General features: G+C 38.4%; 1 protein-coding gene across 1 annotated transcript in view; it reads left to right on the top strand.

The window, feature by feature from the left end:
• Window positions 1-16526, top strand: part of rxfp2a (relaxin family peptide receptor 2a) — a 42789-nt gene extending 26263 nt beyond the window's left edge. Inside the window, exons 9-20 of the mRNA XM_085173810.1 lie at window positions 394-468; window positions 825-896; window positions 3298-3369; window positions 3715-3789; window positions 8817-8888; window positions 9178-9249; window positions 9382-9611; window positions 13133-13278; window positions 13873-13968; window positions 14698-14866; window positions 15342-15560; window positions 15783-16526. Of these exons, the coding sequence (XP_085029936.1) occupies window positions 394-468; window positions 825-896; window positions 3298-3369; window positions 3715-3789; window positions 8817-8888; window positions 9178-9249; window positions 9382-9611; window positions 13133-13278; window positions 13873-13968; window positions 14698-14866; window positions 15342-15560; window positions 15783-16075 (1591 nt within the window). The 3' untranslated portion in view covers window positions 16076-16526. The remainder of the gene's footprint in view (window positions 1-393; window positions 469-824; window positions 897-3297; window positions 3370-3714; window positions 3790-8816; window positions 8889-9177; window positions 9250-9381; window positions 9612-13132; window positions 13279-13872; window positions 13969-14697; window positions 14867-15341; window positions 15561-15782) is intronic.
• The last annotated feature ends 2659 nt before the right edge of the window (window positions 16527-19185 follow it).

Below are 19185 nucleotides of genomic sequence, written 5' to 3'. Positions count from 1 at the left end.
ATGGACGAGAATGGCAGTGGCATATAAATTGTGTGATAATGTCGTGTATACACTAACTTTTCTTTTTAGAATTTACAGCCTGGCTTGCTGGTGAAATAACAGCCTGTACATAAACAAAGATAATAAAGTCATATGAGTCAAGTATATGACATGTGAACATTTTTCCATGCAAACATGTTGCTGCTTCCTGTTGTCTGTCTGACTTTTGACTCACTTTTGCTTGACCGACCACCGATCCTACACTCTGACATTTATATATGGATGACAAGAAGTCCAGGAGTAATTTGGCTCTTAAAAGTCACAGTCTAAGCCTTACATCTGTTTAGTAGTCACTCTACAACTCTGTTCGGTCCTATTTAGTTTTGCGATTAAATGTCTTCCTCCCCCCTTCAGGTCCATGGTGAACACTTCACTGCAGCAGCTTCCTCATCCAAGCTTCTGTCAACACATGCCTGCCTTGGACTGGCTGTGAGTGAGAGTGTACTTGTGTGCATGCAGGTGTGTAATGCATGTGATGTTAGTGCACTAAAAAGTGTAGCAGTTATGCTGATGTGTGTTTGTCCTTGTTTGCATATATAAATAACAAATTCAACTGGTATTATAGAGGTGATACTGAGTTGCATGACAGTTTGAGTCAGCCGATATCTCTGGGGCTGCTCAGATTTGCTTTATTTTTTTTTTCTGAGCAGATTAAGTGCAAGAAAAATATTCCATTTATTTTTTCTTTCACAACTTTTACCAAAAAACTATTACACCCTTATATTTGTATGTTTAGTAAATGTACATTTTTATTTTCCCTCTCCTCCTGTTTTCACTACTCTCAGGGATCTTGAGGGAAACCAGATTCAAACTCTTAACTACTCTATCTTAAAGACATGCAGCAAGCTTGAAGTTTTGTGAGTATCCTGCTTTATTAAAAGTTCAATAAGAATGCTGAAAGCTCAGGGTTTAAATCTGCACACCACACAGAAAGTTTCCCAAAAGATAAGGTAACGAGAGGTGTTTTTTGATCTTCAGATGCTGCATATATACTCAGCAGCTACTTTGTTAGGTACACTTGTTGAACTACTCAATAACACAAATATCTAATTGGCCAAACAAATAGCCGCAACTCTGTGCATGTAGGCATGAAAACATGGTCAAGACGACCTGCTGAAGTTCAAACTAGGTATCTACATGAGAAAGAAGATTGATTTAAGTGACTTTGAATGTCACAAAGCTGAAGAAGTCAGCTTCGTGACAAAACGTTTCTCCCACTGAAAACGCTACGCCCAGATGAACATAATCAAGTTTTTGGGATGTCCAAAGAAGACTGTAAAAATGTTGTCTGGTCTCATGAGTCATGATTTCTGTTGCAACATCTGGATGTTAGCATTTGGCGTTAACAACAAGAAAGCATGGATCCATCCTGCCTTGTGTCAAAGCTCGGGTTAGTGGTGGAATAGTGTTGGGGATATTTTCTTGGAACACGTTGTGTCCCTTCAGACCAGTGGAGCATTGTTTAAACACAACAGCCTACCTGCGTATTGTTGCTGACCATGACCACAGTTCACCCATCTTCTCGTGGCTCAGATCACTTCGAACTGGTTTCTTGGACATGGCCTCTCAACATCTCAACCCAGTAGAGCAGGTGTTTCAAACACAATGGCCCAACAAAGACAAAACTATGCATAAGACAAGACCCCCCCACAGCCATTCAAACTAGTAGATAAACAATTAAATAAAAAGTTTGCCTTTCATCTTTCTACTATAGAAATATGGGGGTGGGGGGGTGTTTGCATTTCACAAAGTGTCCACAGTAAAAAGAATCACTTGTTGAAAGGTTGCTCGTGTCAGAACTATAACAGAATGTGATATAGATACACTATTACAGCTGTTGCATTGTTAGTCTACAGCAAGTGTTAGTTAAGTGTACTAATGATGATGTGTTTGTGCATGTTTAATATATCTCTGGGGTCTCAGTTGTGCCTAAACGCATTTAATGTTGTGTTTACAGGAAATACATTAGAAATTATGGACTTTTCATATATCACTGCAGTTAGTTAATCATCCTTAAGGGACGTAAGTGCCTTAAGTTTTTAGAAAATCTCCCATTTTAATCCTTTAATTGTGTTTTATTCGTTTTATTTTATCTGTCTACCTAAGTTTATCTCATATTCTCTCCCCTTGGCGCACCCAACCTCAGACACACTTGTTCTCTTTTTATTTATTTTATTAATTAACAAGAACAAATTCTGCTGTGCAATCAGATCTCTAAGAAATTGGTCAAACAAGCATAGAAATAGAAATTGTCGCAACTAAATGTGACTATCAGGCCTGGCCTAAACTTGCTTAGAAACTTGACTCAGGCCAAAAATTACACTGTGGTAAGCAGGCCTGCTGATCTTGGCTTAATTAGGCTTCTCACCAGCTCTTTTTCTGCAGACCTACTTGGAGTTGGCCTCGGCATGCAATCATGTCACTAGAGCCAGCAGCTCTGGAGGATATGCTTAAGTAAAGCTTTTCCTGGGCACATTGTGCTCTTCATTTATTTTTATCCCAGATGTGGAGGGTCACTGGGTTAAATAGGACATAAACAGAAATTAATGCTCTGGGTTTTAGTCTGCCAGGTCCGTCACTACCATGTGATAGTGAGCTTGTGGGATGGCACCTATTCATTCACTTGTCACCACATCTGCCAGAACACCATGTCTGTTGATTCAAGTATAGGGTCAGTGGATTGTGTATATGGATCTTTTGCTTCCCACTGTCAACAGGATACACCTCATACACCAACAGAAGCCAGAAAAATGCCATACACTTAAATTTAAGCTCTTCCACTTCGGTGAGCCAAGTCTCAATCTCCTTGGTGGATGCTGCATCCCTGACCTCACCAAGGCTGCCGACTTTCTGTTTCACAAATGGCCTTGCAAAGCCCAACAGTAAAGCCTGTTGTTTTTTGGACCTACCAGAGCAGCTCATGTGCCTCAGAGGAGGTTAAACTGAGATCTAGACAGAAGTGCAATCAAGGCTTGTTTCAAATGAATGCATGTGCGGCATTTTTAAGCTCCACAAATAAAAAGACAACATAGGGCTGAGAGGAGATGAGCCATGAGGTTTGGCAGTGAAATGAGCTGAACTAGAGGAAAGGATTCACACGAAGTTCAGTGAGTACGGAGGCCTAAGCAGGGTCATGCAAACTTTGAGGACATGGTTAAGACTGACTAAAGTAAATGAGATGTATCCATTTATACCAGTTTTCCAACAGCACTTTGCAGCTCTCTGCATGGTTTCTGACAGCAGCTCTGCCTTCTTCAGGTTACTGATAGACAACAGGATTAGGACAATTCCCGAAAACACCTTCCAGTCTCTGTGGAAGCTGGCCGAACTGTGAGTAAGAGCATATTCACAGAAAGTCAGTAAAACCATGTCAAAAAAATAAATAAATAAATATACACCACTGTCTTCAAGTTCACTCAAAGAGATTCTGGTAAGGCTGGTGTTAGTCAGAGAGGTTTTGTTCTGATGAGATATGAAGTGTCAGGGATGAGTAAGAAAAGAGACCTGTGTAGAATTTCATGCAAACATTATGTATCTGCGCATTTATTTAAATCCTTTGCTGTTTTCTATGCACGTTTACACTGTCCATGTTTGGAATTGAATGAGAAAAATGTAAATGTGCTATAAAATGAGTCAGGTTTAATTTTTCCCTTGTTTCTCTTTCATCCTCTTTAGGGATCTGTCTAGGAACAGGATTAGGGAGCTGCCGAAAAACACCTTCAAGAGTCTCTCCAAATCCCTCCTTAAACTGTGAGTAAATGATAGTGTGGAAAATCATTCGTCATTATGTGGGTTTTGTAACAGGAGTGAATTAGGACAAGGTCTAAAGTAGGATTAAGAAAAAATAACTTTGTGAAGGTTTCTGAGAATGTGACTTATTCTTAGTGGGATACATGGTGGCTGTAATCAGATGCAGAATAAAACTATTTTTGTTGGAAGCTTTGAAAGAAAGAACTTATATAATTAATGTAAAAGAAAAATCAATCATGAAACTGTTGCATTGGGTTAAAATAATGCAAGCATCATATTTTTAGATAAACTGAGTTTATTTATGTGCCAATTCTATATAATCCTCCATTAATCCTCTTGCTTCATTTTCATTTAGTGGTATTTTGAGCTTCTTTTCCACTATGTGAGAGGAAAGTGATATATAGTAATGTAATATAAGAAATATTTACAAACTGAAGACAGGCAGTAAAATCCTGCATCAAACTGCAATATGTAGTCGGGTTTTTTTCGTATTTGATATTTAAACTTCTAAACTTTTATTATTAATTCAATAATAACAAAATTAATTTCCAAATAAAGGATAAATAAATTATTATTAAGCCTGCAGCACTTATTCAAATTCTTCACTCTGTATTTAGAGGTGAGTCGAGCAAAATTTTGTCGTGGATACAAGTTTTGGTGACACACGAAACAAACAGAGAACATAACATTGCATTTGCAGAGGCATGATGAAATGAACATGATATAGAGGAATATTCAAAGAATGGAAATGTATAAATCTAATTTTATAAATTTATTAATAAATCCTGACATATTGAAGTTAATAATTGCTGTGTGTATGATAACGCAAACACTATGATTGCAGGGGGCTTTGGCCTAAAATCTCCCTAAAATGATAAACAACCTAGAAAATGATTCAATGACGAAAGACCATTCAGAAACTGCTGTAGGTGGAGTGTTACTTTTAATGGAATAACTGGCAGTTAGTAAGCTTAACTATTAACTTTTCCTCTTAACTGAGTAAAGCCAGAACAGTGAATTACAAGAATTAAAAAAAAAAACTTTCTGACAATTTTTTAAAAAGGAAATAAAATATCAATTTTCATATATATATATATATATATATATATATATATATATATATATATATATATATATATATATATATATATATACACACACACAGTGGGGCAAAAAAGTATTTAGTCAGCCACCGATTGTGCAAGTTCCCCCACTTAAAATGATGACAGAGGTCAGTAATTTGCACCAGAGGTACACTTCAACTGTGAGAGACAGAATGTGAAAAACAAATCCATGAATTCACATGGTAGGATTTGTAAAGAATTTATTCGTAAATCAGGGTGGAAAATAAGTATTTGGTCAATAACAAAAATACAACTCAATACTTTGTAACATAACCTTTGTTGGCAATAACAGAGGTCAAACGTTTACTATAGGTCTTTACCAGGTTTGCACACACAGTAGCTGGTATTTTGGCCCATTCCTCCATGCAGATCTTCTCAAGAGCAGTGATGTTTTGGGGCTGTCGCCGAGCAACACGGACTTTCAACTCCCGCCACAGATTTTCTATGGGGTTGAGGTCTGGAGACTGGCTAGGCCACTCCAGGACTTTCAAATGCTTCTTACGGAGCCACTCCTTTGTTGCCCGGGCGGTGTGTTTTGGATCATTGTCATGTTGGAAGACCCAGCCTCGTTTCCTCTTCAAAGTTCTCACTGATGGAAGGAGGTTTTGGCTCAAAATCTCACGATACTTGGCCCCATTCATTCTGTCCTTAACACGGATCAGTCGTCCTGTCCCCTTGGCAGAAAAACAGCCCCATAGCATGATGTTTCCACCCCCATGTTTCACAGTAGGTATGGTGTTCTTGGGATGCAACTCAGTATTCTTCTTCCTCCAAACACGACGAGTTGAGTTTATACCAAAAAGTTCTACTTTGGTTTCATCTGACCACATGACATTCTCCCAATCCTCTGCTGTATCATCCATGTGCTCTCTGGCAAACTTCAGACGGGCCTGGACATGCACTGGCTTCAGCAGCGGAACACGTCTGGCACTGCGGGATTTGATTCCCTGCCGTTGTAGTGTGTTACTGATGGTGACCTTTGTTACTTTGGTCCCAGCTCTCTGCAGGTCATTCACCAGGTCCCCCCGTGTGGTTCTGGGATCTTTGCTCACCGTTCTCATGATCATTTTGACCCCACGGGATGAGATCTTGCGTGGAGCCCCAGATCGAGGGAGATTATCAGTGGTCTTGTATGTCTTCCATTTTCTGATGATTGCTCCCACAGTTGATTTTTTCACACCAAGCTGCTTGCCTATTGTAGATTCACTCTTCCCAGTCTGGTGCAGGTCTACAATTCTTTTCCTGGTGTCCTTCGAAAGCTCTTTGGTCTTGGCCATGGCGGAGTTTGGAGTCTGACTGGTTGAGGCTGTGGACAGGTGTCTTTTATACAGATGATGAGGTCAAACAGGTGCCATTCATACAGGTAACGAGTGGGGGACAGAAAAGCTTCTTACAGAAGACGTTACAGGTCTGTGAGAGCCAGGGATTTTCCTTGTTTGAGGTGACCAAATACTTATTTTCCACCCTGATTTACAAATAAATTCTTTACAAATCCTACCATGTGAATTCATGGATTTTTTTTTCACATTCTGTCTCTCACAGTTGAAGTGTACCTCTGGTGCAAATTACTGACCTCTGTCATCATTTTAAGTGGGGGAACTTGCACAATCGGTGGCTGACTAAATACTTTTTTGCCCCACTGTATATATAAATAATATAGATAGATAGATAGATCTATATTAAAGCCTGGCCCACTTCATGGCTTTGCAAAAAGTTAAGAATGGCATAAATGTTGTGCTTTTAAATGTCTTTTAATACATTTTACAACTTTTCTTGCTGATGAAGCTCTCTGCCATGGCCATTCAAACTACACCAAAGGGGGGGAAAAAATAGGACATTTTCTGTGAATTAACAGAAACATTCAGGTTTATAATTAGCGGACAGTCTGGACACTGAACCATCAGAACTTTTTCTGTAATTTTACACATTTACTTCTTAAGGTTTTGGCCCAAGGAGTCGTGCTGACTCATTTCCTTTGTTTACTAAAAACAAACAAAGAAAAATTAAGAAATACTGTTGAAATTGCACACCTTCTTCTTCTATTAAGACATCTCAGTAAATGCGTAGTTAAACTTCTTTTCACTGACAGAAAGGGCAGTTTCCCTGGTCTGGGCCACTTAAGATCAAAGTCAGCTGTATGTGACCCACAATGACTTCTCTGATGTAGCAGTTTCAAAAGCTCATCAAATCAAATATGATACGCTCAGCGTTACAAGGTTAACGCTGATCGTCCGTGTAACTCACAGTTTTAGAGCTACTCCTCGTATGCATTGTGTCGTGCATTAAGGCATATGGACTGTTTTGATTTTGTAGTGTTAATCGCATGTATAAAATGCCTCAGCCTTTTCTATGCATACTCAAATCTTCCACTTATTACGTAAAAACAACATTTCTGTACTTTTGCCTCTTAGTGCTGAAGGGGAAAAAATTACCAAAATGAATGAACCTTGAGACAAACCTGCTTATGAGCAGCAGCTGAAGACTTTTTTTGGGAAAGGAGGGGCCAAGACTGGAGATGCTGTCAGTCAGAGTAACAGCGTATGAATAATTGCTTTCATAAAACTGTTGCGCTCCAGTTGGTTCGCTGGCTCCGTGTGTGTGTGTGTGTGTGTGTGTGTGTGTGTGTAACTCGGTAAAGATCACTAGGGACATGGCGTTAAACTAGTTTGTCATTAAAACGGGACAGTCCCCAGAACTTAAATCAAAATTGGCATAAGTTTGGCTTGAAGTCCGAACTAGCTAGACCGAAGGTTTCTCATGCAGTTGTCATGTTTGTGCGGGTGTTAGGCCGAAGAGTGAGTCATGAAATGAGGCTGCGGTTGCCGTTTGGATGCTGCCCATTATTCACAACTGTGCCGCTCTCTGTCTCAGCCTAGTCTATAACTTCCCGCCAATAAAATCTGATATTAACGTAGCCTCATCAACCTCATAAGTCTGCACTGAACTCACGGGTTCAGTGCAGACTTAAACTGACTTAAACTGCAGTGTTTTGAAAACGGAGTCTTAGATTGAATAGTCAGTTATTTTTCTTGGCCACTCTCATCATGAGTTGAGCTGTTTTATTAATACTTTGTAACTACTCCAACACCTAAAGGATCTACTCTGCCTCATCCACCCACCGTCTCCCCCACTTGGCCAACCCCACACATTTAAAACCAAACAAGAAATCCTTCAACTCATTACAAAACAAAGACAGCTTCTTCATTAGCACTCATGCTCTTTTCAACACCAAACATATTACTCAAGAGGACATACTGTGTCCATAATAACTCTCCTCCAAAGAGAGGCCATATAGTTCACGTCAGAATTTAGTGTTCCAGCAGAAATGATGGTGATCCCTCTTCCCTCACATTAAAACACAGGTGGGCACAGACATGCAGGAAGATATAAAAAACACAGACCTTTTACTGACTAGGAGAGGAGCAATCCCGTTTCTGTCATGAGATTCTTTTGAAAAAATTATTTCCATGACTAAGACTTAACTGGAACAATGAGATTAGGCTATTTTCCACAGCACAAGCTATCCATGGATCTCACAGATCACTGCTGTCACTTCAAAAGCTGTCCATCGTGAAGTGACTTACAAAGCAGGAAAAAATGTATTATGTCAAAGTATCAAAATATGCTATTGCACAGATCTATCCTGCCATTGTTCATTGCAACATTTGTGGCAACATTCAGGCCCTCTAAAGAAGACTTTAAATCTACTCTAAACTATGTAATCTGAGCAGGGGGAAAAGTGCAGAAAGCATTCTGTATCTAATGTCAGGTGTAATTGGACACAGACCTGTTTTTTACTTGTTTTAAACAATCAAGGATGTCAGGAATGTACTGTCATTTGGCCATTTGTTATATTTCATGTTGACAGGCTTTGTTGTGTTTATCATCTGTTTCTTGTTTCAGAAATATCTCCCATAATCCTCTCCTCCGCATTCATCCAAGCCATTTCCACCACCTGACACATCTTCAGTCTCTGTAAGTACTCTGACATACACAGGTTTGCCTGTTTTTATACATGTGAGGACCTTTATTGCCCTGAGCCTCAAACATGCTTAATTTTAATAACTTTCCTCTAAACGTTATTCTAACCTCAATCATGAATACTAGTTTAAATCTTCAAACACTTCTTTGAAGTCATCTGGGACTCTCCAGAATATTTTTCTAATGCATTAATGGCTTCTTCACTTTGATGTCTTAATGCTGAAATTGGTCTTCAGAGTTTGCTGTAGTCTAGTGCGGTGGTCAAATCTGTTATTTCCTACAGAGCGCTGGAGGGAATTGAGATCGCAGATATTCAGACTAAGGTGTTTCTTCCCATGAAGAACCTCTCCCACATGTATGTGTAACACACAGCCGTCACTTCAGAAGAACCAGCATGTTTTGTCATCTCTTCTTTGTCGGTTGTTTTTTTTGTTTTTTTTGTTTGTTTGTTTGTTTGTTTTTACAATTTTTCTCTTTTCTCTACAAGCTATTTCAAGAAGTTTCAGTACTGTTCCTATGCACCTCATGTGAGGTCCTGTAAACCCAACACAGATGGCATCTCTTCTTTTGAGGACCTCCTGGCTAACACGGTGCTGCGGGTGTCTGTCTGGGTCATGGCCCTCATCACCTGCTTCGGTAATCTGTTTGTCATCGGCATGAGGTCGCTGATTCGTGCTGAGAACAACCTGCATGCTGCTTGCATCAAAGTTCTCTGCTGTGAGTAACAACGTAGCACCGGGTGAGACAGTCTCGCAAAATAAAAGTACTTGTAAAAGCAGCAATAAATCTAAATGTCAAGCTGTTCTTTTGGAAAGTGAATAAGTCAGCTTAGCCTTGCTTCTATCCAATGAAACGGGATGCAGAAAATGTAATGTCTGATCATGCTGGGAGGCAAATAAAAGTTTGTTATGCTGGGATGGGATCAAACTGCTTGGAGACTTCCCAATCTACACACTTCTCCTTCATTCTCCTCTTTCACATTCCCTGTGCCTTTCTATGCCACTGTTGCAAAGCCTACTCCAAAAATGCAAAAACTGGGACGTTTTGTAAAGTGGAAATAAAAACAGAATGCAGAAATGTAGAAATCTCATAAAGTTTTACAGATGAGGAAAAAGTTCCAGATAAACTATCAGCTCATTTTGAAATTGATGATAGCAAGCCAAATTTACCAGTGTATAGCATCCAGCCTCATTTAACATCAGTCCATAAAAGTCTGGGACCTGAGGAAACCAGCAGCTGACCTTTAGAAGTGTAGCCTTTTCCCATTCTTGTCTGACAGAGGACTCTAGCTGCTCGGCAATCCTGGGTCTAATGTACCCTCATACCATTAGAGAGCCAGGCATCCATGTTTTCCAAAATTAATTTTAAATTTAAATTTGTCTGACCACACAATAGTTTTCCGCTGTGCCTCAGTCCATTTTAAATGACCTTTGGCCCAGAGAAGATGGTAGCATTTCTGGATCATGTTCACATATGGCTTGTTCTTTGCATCATAGAGCTTTAAACCTTCTTGGATGGCACAATGAACTGTGTTCACAGACAGTGAAATCTGGAAGTGTTACTGAGCCCATGCAGGGATTTCCATGACAAAATCAAGTCTGTTTTTAATGCAGTGAAGTCTAAGGACCTGAAGATCATGGGCATCCAGTACTGATATTTTTCTCCAGATGCAATGCATCTTTTGATGATATTATGTACTGTAACTGGTGAGGTCTCCAAAGTCTTCATAAATTTGCAGTGAGGAAAACTGTTCTTAAATTCTTCAATTTGTGTATTTTTTTTTTTACAGATTTGTGAACCTCTGCTCATCTTTACTTCTTAGAAACTCTGCCTCTCAGAGATTCTCTTTTTATACCAACTCATGTTTCTGATTTGTTGCCAGTGATCCCAATGAGTTGCAAAAAGTCTCTGCAGCTGTTTCTTTTTAGTATCACTTACTCTTGTTTTCTGTGTTCTGTTGTGAATAGCACGTGACTATAGGTTTATGAGATTGGTATTTGTGTTTACACAGGATCCCAACTTTTTCTGGATTTAGGATTGTAGTTTGCGTCTCCCCTCATGGTAAAAAGCTTCCCTCCCTGAGTCTGTTTCTACTTGAGGTTGCTTCCTCTTTAGAGGGAGTTCTTTCACCACTCTGTTGTCTATGGCTCGCTCATATGGGATTGTCCAATCAAACCATGGGATAGTGGCTGTATTAGACTGTGACAATATGAACAAAACTGTCTGGAGGCAAAGTTGTTTCCACTTGGTTTGTTTCCAGAAGTAAAAACATGTTTAATTTTTTTTTTTTAATTTAATGTCAGAAAGCTAACAGCATTGTGTTAGAGAAAACAAAAACAAGAGACTAACTCACTAAGACTCTGAGATGGAGGAAAAAGGAAATGAAGATGTTTGCTGCAAACCACGCAGGTTTTTTGTTTTTTGTTCTGCTGTACTTCTTAAATTGTTTACTTTGTCTTATTTGTACATTATTTACGGAGCACCTTTTCTTTGGAGATTGCAGATAGTTGCTTCTTTAATGTGAGGAGCAGATTGTTCTTTTGTTTCTGTTTTTTTGTTTATTTACTCTGTCATTAATGAATAAGTAAAGAAACATAATCATCCAATTCAAGGACGGGCTTTCTAGGAACATTGAAAATGTGATATAATAGATTAGACGGTGAGAAGCAAGTGGGCTTGAGTTCAGATCCTTAATTAATAAACGGAGGTAAATTTTGAATCTGTGAGAAATGCCTCTTAAAAGTTGCGGTCCTGTCAGATCATTAAAGAAATTCACAGTCGCTCAGAGATTGTTTGAGCAGACCCCCACCCCCCAAACCTCGGGCTGAGAGGTTTAACAATAAATATATCAAAATTTGTAGCTAGTTGTGAAACTTTAGCAGCTATAATGCATTTAACATCTCACTAAAATTGCATTTTTAATCCAGGGGTGTCTTTGGTTACAGGGAATCATGTTTTTACAGCGGTAATAACTTAGTGAAGAAGACATTATTGTGCAGCTATTAGTAAGTATAAATTTAGATTGCCATAGTCTTCTTAAAATTTAGATGTTAACCACAACGACTGAAAATATACTTTACGTTTAATTTCTAATATTTTTGGTAAGCTGAAATGTTGCACTATTTATAAGTGCAGCTTATAAAAGGATTAAAGGTATTACAACAGTGAGTTTTAGGATAATCAGAAACACTGATTGTACCACGGTACATCATGTGGTACGCATAAATATACTTTGATTAGTGTGTGATTACATCTTCCATCTTCCAACAAATTGATCTGTTCTCAAAAACTCTGATTTTATCCATTAAAAATATAAAGGAGCAGGCATCAGTTTGTGGAAGCCACCAACAACAACAGCTGGTTATAAGCTAACATCATGTATCCTTCTCATAAACAGTTTGTTTATATTCTTGCACCATAGGGTTGAGTTTTTTCATGAGGTGTCTTTTAGAGCCACTATAAAGGAAGTTTCACTAATGTTAATGTTAATGACTAACAGCAGCTAACAACAGCATTTCCCAACAGAAAAGTTTAGCATATCTCAAACAACAATCACTTCAGTATCGCTGTCATCAGATGTGAGCTTCACTGGCTCATCGACTCATATCAGACTCCTTTCACAAAGTTTTACAGCCTCCTAATAGACACCAAACAAACTAACGTCTGAGGTAAACAGCAGACTGACAGCCTACACTCCCTACAGATGAACAGACACCAGAGCTGTTTGTCCTAGAGTGGCCACCATACCTAAGATTATGCACTTGAATTGGGAGGGGTAAGAAAACAGTTGACTGCAATCAAGTGTATCTAGATCTAGTGGTGAGATTTTACACACAGAAATCTCAGACTGACAGCAGACTGACAGCCTACACTCCCTACAGATGAACAGACACCAGAGCTGTTTGTCCTAGAGTGGCCACCATACCTAAGATTATGCACTTGAATTGGGAGGGGTAAGAAAACAGTTGACTGCAATCAAGTGTATCTAGATCTAGTGGTGAGATTTTACACACAGTTTTAGTTTAAACCCAACACTTACCTAATTTCTTTCCAACCCACCTATCTGCATATAGCAAGATCCATCCATGCTTATGGCTCCATTAATCTTGCCTGTTGTGGTGACTTAAAAAATATTATGATACTGTTTTTGGGAAGGATGTAGCTGACAGATGGGCTTATAGTCACACAGGGCACATCTGCCAGTAAATATACTCATAGATGGCATCTTTATCATCCAGGTGCTGACTGCCTCATGGGCGTGTACCTATTTTTTGTTGGCGTATCTGATGTAAAATTTCGCGGTCAGTACAACCGTAACGCCCTGCTGTGGATGGAAAGTGCGGAGTGTCGGACCATTGGATTCCTGGCCATGCTCTCCTCAGAGGTACTGCCCATGTATATATCGCACTTCAACACACGCAAATATGCATGCAGATTGAGACAAACTGATCTGTACTGTAAAATGGACACAAAGAGTTGCATTTACACATCCTTTGCTTTTTGCTTGTACTTTTGCCCTGCTGTTTTCAGCTAAAGTAGCTTCAAGATTAAAATCATCTTTTGTTCCGCTCACTGGCCGTAACAGCTTGTTTCGGCTCTGCATTATATAAATATCATGTTTGCAGAGTAAAGTACTCCAATTATGCTCTCTTTTACTTTAAAAACGTGTTTATAATTCACTCTCACTCATTGCATTTAGCTGTTGTAGATGGAGACATAACAAGCCTCAGCTGGAGTTTAACAACCCATCTCAGAACTTTATGCACTTTCCAGGATAAATCATCATTAGACTGCATTAGCGGCAATTCAGAAAACTGACTTTATAAATGATGTGAACCCAATTTCCATCCTCTGCATGTTGATTCCTCTGTCATAATAGAGGTTCTACTAATAACAGTGCAGCCAATATTCAAAGCAGTGTTTCAGTTTATAAGTTAAAAACATGTTGTTTTTATTTGCGGTGCATGTTTCTCCTCAGGTGTCTGTTCTCCTCCTGACCTACCTGACTCTGGAGAAGTTCCTTGTCATTGTTTTCCCTTTTAGCAATTTGCGCCCAGGCAAATTTCAGACAGGGGTAAGTTGCACTTTTCAAAATGGGGAACAATGTGCCTGATGAATGTCATCCAACTGTTGTCTTTGTCTACAAAGTAATCGTCACTCTTATTTTGAAGAAAAACTGCTGAAGAACACACTGCACAAAAGTCCTCAACGCTCACTGACTCAGTAACTGCAGAGCTCCAAACCTCCTCTGGCATTAACATCAGCACAAAAACTGTTTGCTGGGAGCTTCATGCCTTCAGTAGGTGTAAAGTGCAGGTAGCTCATTTTAGTCCACTAGTAATCTGAGCTGTAAAGGAAAACAGTTTGTGTGGAGAACAAAAGAGAGATATCCTTTGTTCTACTGGTATGGTATGAAGTATAAAGTAACCCCTGAACATCACCAGAAGTCCCCAAAATATTGACCATTTCCAGATTTACTACAGTCTAATATTAATTTTACTGCTTTGAACCAAGTCTAAGAGTCAGCCATTTACTGTAAATATGCCTCCACCCACCTCACATCCACCAGTAAAGAATTAAAAGACCTACTGCTTGTTCTCCCAGATTGTCCACACAGGGGCAGAACATGAAGTGACCCGTCAGTCAGCAGGAGGCAACTTGACTGAACCAAATGTTTGAAATCTGATTAAATAAATGTCAACTAGAGTTTGGAAACCCAGGCAGTCATAACTTTTCTTATTTGGGGAATTTGAAGAGCACTTTGTGTGAAGTCCTGACAGCATGTATGTTGTCCTGCTTTAAGGTGGTCCTGGCTTCGATCTGGCTGCTGGGGTTTATTATTGCAGCCGTGCCCCTAATGAATGAGGACGTCTTTGGGAACTACTACGGACGTAATGGGGTCTGCTTTCCCCTGCACTCTAACAGGCAAGAAAAACCTACTGCCAAAGGATATTCCACAGGGATTTTTCTGGGTGAATAGAAGATTTTGTTTTTCATGAATTTTCATTCCATATTTTATACTTACATAAGTAAGAGACAGCACTCAGAAGTGGGATTAATTCTTTGTATTATTGTAGGGTCTTTACCTTACAACATAAAACGCCTTGAGGCAACTGTTGCTGTGATTTGGTGATGTATAAATGAAATTGAATTGAATTGGAGTTCAGTAAAATCTTTTTTTAAAATTGTCTTTTCCAGAAAAGAAAGACAATCTTCCATTTAAACTTTAAACACCCAAAGAAATGCAAAATTGTTCATTATCACAGAATATACAAAGTAAAGTAAAGTAAAAAAACTACGCAGTACAAATCTGTGAAGCAGAACTGTCGGCTTGCACACTTTTCCTGAGTTCAAAACCACTTAAATACTGTATTTAATACTGTATGAACTGCATAACAGTGTTTGATATAGTCCCAGCCAGCATGAAAAGCATTTGTATCTCTTTAGGTCTAAACCTGGTGGCTTTCCTGGTGATTGTATTCTCCTACTCCAGTATGTTCTGCTCCATCTATAAAACCGGCATCAATGCCACCGACCTGAGGAGCAGACTGCACAGAGATGTGGCTGTGGCCAACAGGTTTTTCTTCATCGTGTTCTCTGATGCCCTCTGCTGGATTCCTATATTTTTGGTGAAAGTCCTCTCGCTGCTGGAGGTGGAGATCCCTGGTAAGAAGTGAAACAGCTGCCTTATAGTACTTATAGTATCTTAGAGGTTTAACTGTATATATATATATATATATATATATATATATATATATATATATATATATATATATATATATATATGTATAGGTCACTGTGTTACTTTATTGAATAGTTTGCTAACAAGCATCATCACAATTATATTTCTCTAGATTTCAATCACTTGTGAAATGTTTCCTTCCTTAGGCACTATCTCCAGCTGGGTTGTCATCTTCATCCTTCCCATCAACAGTGCCTTGAACCCCATCCTGTACACCTTGACCACCAGCTTCTTCAGAGAGCAGGTGGAAGTTTTACTCTGTCACTGGCAGAGGAGACATAATACTCCTCTGCCAGGAGGAGTATTATGTCTGAAGAAAGACCGCAAAAGCCTTACGTCGTCCACAATCTTTATGGAGACGTCACAGGGTCTGTGCTACCAGCCACCCGTTTACCTCCAGCAGGTGTCACTTACAAGCACAGATCCTCGCTATGCCTGATGATGTATTTGTAAAGATACAGCATTTTGTAAGCTACTAGTCCTTTTTTATTGTTTTAGTCCATCTTTAAGAACTAAGTGTGCTTCAACAAGACTTCAACAAACTTTTGCTTGGAAATAATTAGCAGTCACTGTACCGTCTCATCACGCTCTGACATTTATAAACTGTGATGACAACCCCAGAAACACACGCCAACCACCCTCAACAGATGACTGTCTGATCATGCCATTCAAGCTCCTTGTTGACTTTATATTTGCAATGAAATTTGAAATGAAACCATTTCCATTTATTCACTCACTTTCTTCCTTCCTTCTTCATAAGGTGATACAGGTACATCCTGGAGAGTCATGTAGAGGCAGACATCCACCAATGTTCACATTCACACCCACATCCAGGATAGAATCACCAAATATCCTAACATGAACATATTTGGACCCAAATACAAATAGTACCCAAAGAGAGCCCATGCAGGCCAGACCTTTTTGCTTCGAGGCAAAAGACCTAACCACTGTTGCATTTTACCACTTGAATTAATAAAATATAACGAACATAATATAAAAATTCAAGATCTTACAACTGGTCCAGTCATAATTTAGAACATATACTGTTAATGTCAAGCCATCCTGAGGTTGGCACAGACCATAAAATGGGTGTCAAACATAGGGCTAGAACTGGCCAGGCAAAAACTCTAGTCCCTTTGGACTGCTTTGGGGAAATTGAAGGAGATCATAAATCTTGGACTTTTTACCGTACTTTCATAAGTTTTACAGCTTTTTTCTACTGATAAAGACCACGCTCCCCACTTCCTCCCAGTGAAAACAGAACTTCTCCTGGAAATTCTTTTTTAATGATAGGACAGTCTGGGCAATGAGCTACCAAAACTTTTTATGTAATTTTACACATTTATTTCTTACTGTCAAAGCCCAAAAGGTCATTCTGACAGATTTCTTTTTATTTACTTAAAGCAGCATTTCTTTATCACGTAAAGGGAGATGCCCAATTTAAATTGCACTTTTTATTAATCTGTTAAAATGAGGGATTAACTGTGCAGTTAACTTCTTTAAAACAATAGAAAAGCGCATTTCAGTTAAGATGAAAATGAGCTATATGTGGCTCATCCATTATCCATCCATTATTATTATTATATGTAAAATGAGTTTGACATCCCTGCCTTAAAATTCCTTAAGTCTATCAAGAAAAGTGTTTGGATGACTCTTGTAAAATACACACATAGATCCTAAACAGTCACTGTGGTGAACTTTTTATGAAGTTTAGAAGCTGTGGGACAAACACAGAGAGACTGACAAATACCAGTGGCATAATATTAATGAAGAACATATTTTATATACAGAGCTATCCAGTTAATCTCTCCTTACCTACTGGTTTCTTTTTTTTCTTGTCCTTTAATTCCTCCATGCCCATCACTTTTTGGGTGTTTATCAGCTTAACTATCCTCATAATTCTTGCTTTCGTGTCATATTCTTCCATTTACATGTACTGTATCTGCTTTGACTGAGCTAATGTTGAAACTGAACCAATATGCTGCCGGCCCTTTGTGCCATAGTCATGCTGTTTAAGAGAACTGCTCTGAACTCTTCATTTGACTGACAACTGGATGAAAGCATTTTGTACACGTATGTCATATTACATGTAATTAACGAACTGACAAATGAGGAGACTGAATTGCGACACTCTCAACATCTGCACATGAGACTTTGGAGCTGGACTTTTCCAGATTTCTGATGACTCTGACTTTTTTTTTTTATCAGTGCACCAATGTACCTTTAAAAGCTCCTTTAACTTAGTGACAATCATTAAACGTGGAGGAGTTTAGACACTGATGACATGAAAAGGAAAGCTGGACAGATAAATAAAAATAGCTGTTTAATGCTTGCATACATTTCTCATTAATATGCCAAGCAATGGAATCCTAACAAGGCCCTTATTTCCTGTTATGCTGTATTGATGTGCATATGTTTATGTTTAGTGTATAAAATTCGGTACGGATCCTCTTGGTGTGAGTTGTGTGTTTTTTGATGGTGTTTGTTGGTGTCAGGCTCTATATTGGTTTTTCTTAAATTAAATAACAATAAAAAGACACGAACGAACATGAAGCACATTCATATATATATATATTTTTTTTTTTTTTGTATGAGCAGTAGTAACCTGAAAGGAAGACAGTGCAAACAAAAATAAGCAGTGGTGTACTTTAGAGACGAATATTTCCCTATTATAAAATGAACATGACTGAAAACCTTGATTACCAAAAAACAGCACTGGCATTGTTTTCCTCTATAAAACCATTCTAGCTAAACTTCCAGTTTAGCTCTGTATCCCTCTCTGTCCACATACCAATAGCTACCAGCTACACTTCTCTAAATAGTTACTTTGTACTTTCTTTTTAGTCACCTTGGACATGGGATAATTTACAAAAAAGATTTAAACATCCTTCTATCTTCAGTTTATTTTATCAAGATTCCTATTAGCTGAAGCAGTGCAGCACCTTTCTTCCTGGGGTAACAAATCCTTACATTTTAATAGTTTGCTGTTAAACAGACACACACAAACAACAAACAACAAAAAACAGCTTCTCACAGCACAAATTATACCTGATATAACTTTTACAGATCCAGGCTCATGTTAACAGTTAAGTGTTTCTCTCTATCTGCAGTGGCACCAAATTCTATTCCTTAATAGCACCATATAAAATACTTCTTATAACTGAATTGGTACTTGCTATCGGTAATACAAATTGTCCTCCTTGCTGATTTTTTGTATTAAAAGATATTAATAAAGAATTATACATTTTTAATACAAAAATAACATTTCTAATCAATTTAAATGAAGAATTAAGTAATATTTATATATTCAATTTAAAAGCATAATAAGTAATGTAGTGAAGGACACTTGTGGGTGTTTCTTTTGAGAAGTCATTTAATGTTTTAATCTTCTATGTTATGACTATTTTTAGCCATAACAATAGCACTCATATTTTATATTCATATTATTATGTGTAGGGTTTTGCACATTTTGTTGTATGGTCTCTAGTTTATCCAGGTTTCTTTTGTAAATGAGACTTTTGTAAACGAGACGAGTGGTGAAAAAAATGG

The sequence above is a fragment of the Neolamprologus multifasciatus genome, chromosome 10 (genome assembly GCF_963576455.1).
Source record: "Neolamprologus multifasciatus chromosome 10, fNeoMul1.2, whole genome shotgun sequence".
Lineage (NCBI taxonomy): Eukaryota > Metazoa > Chordata > Actinopteri > Cichliformes > Cichlidae > Neolamprologus > Neolamprologus multifasciatus.
This window is presented reverse-complemented; position numbering and strand designations above follow the sequence as displayed.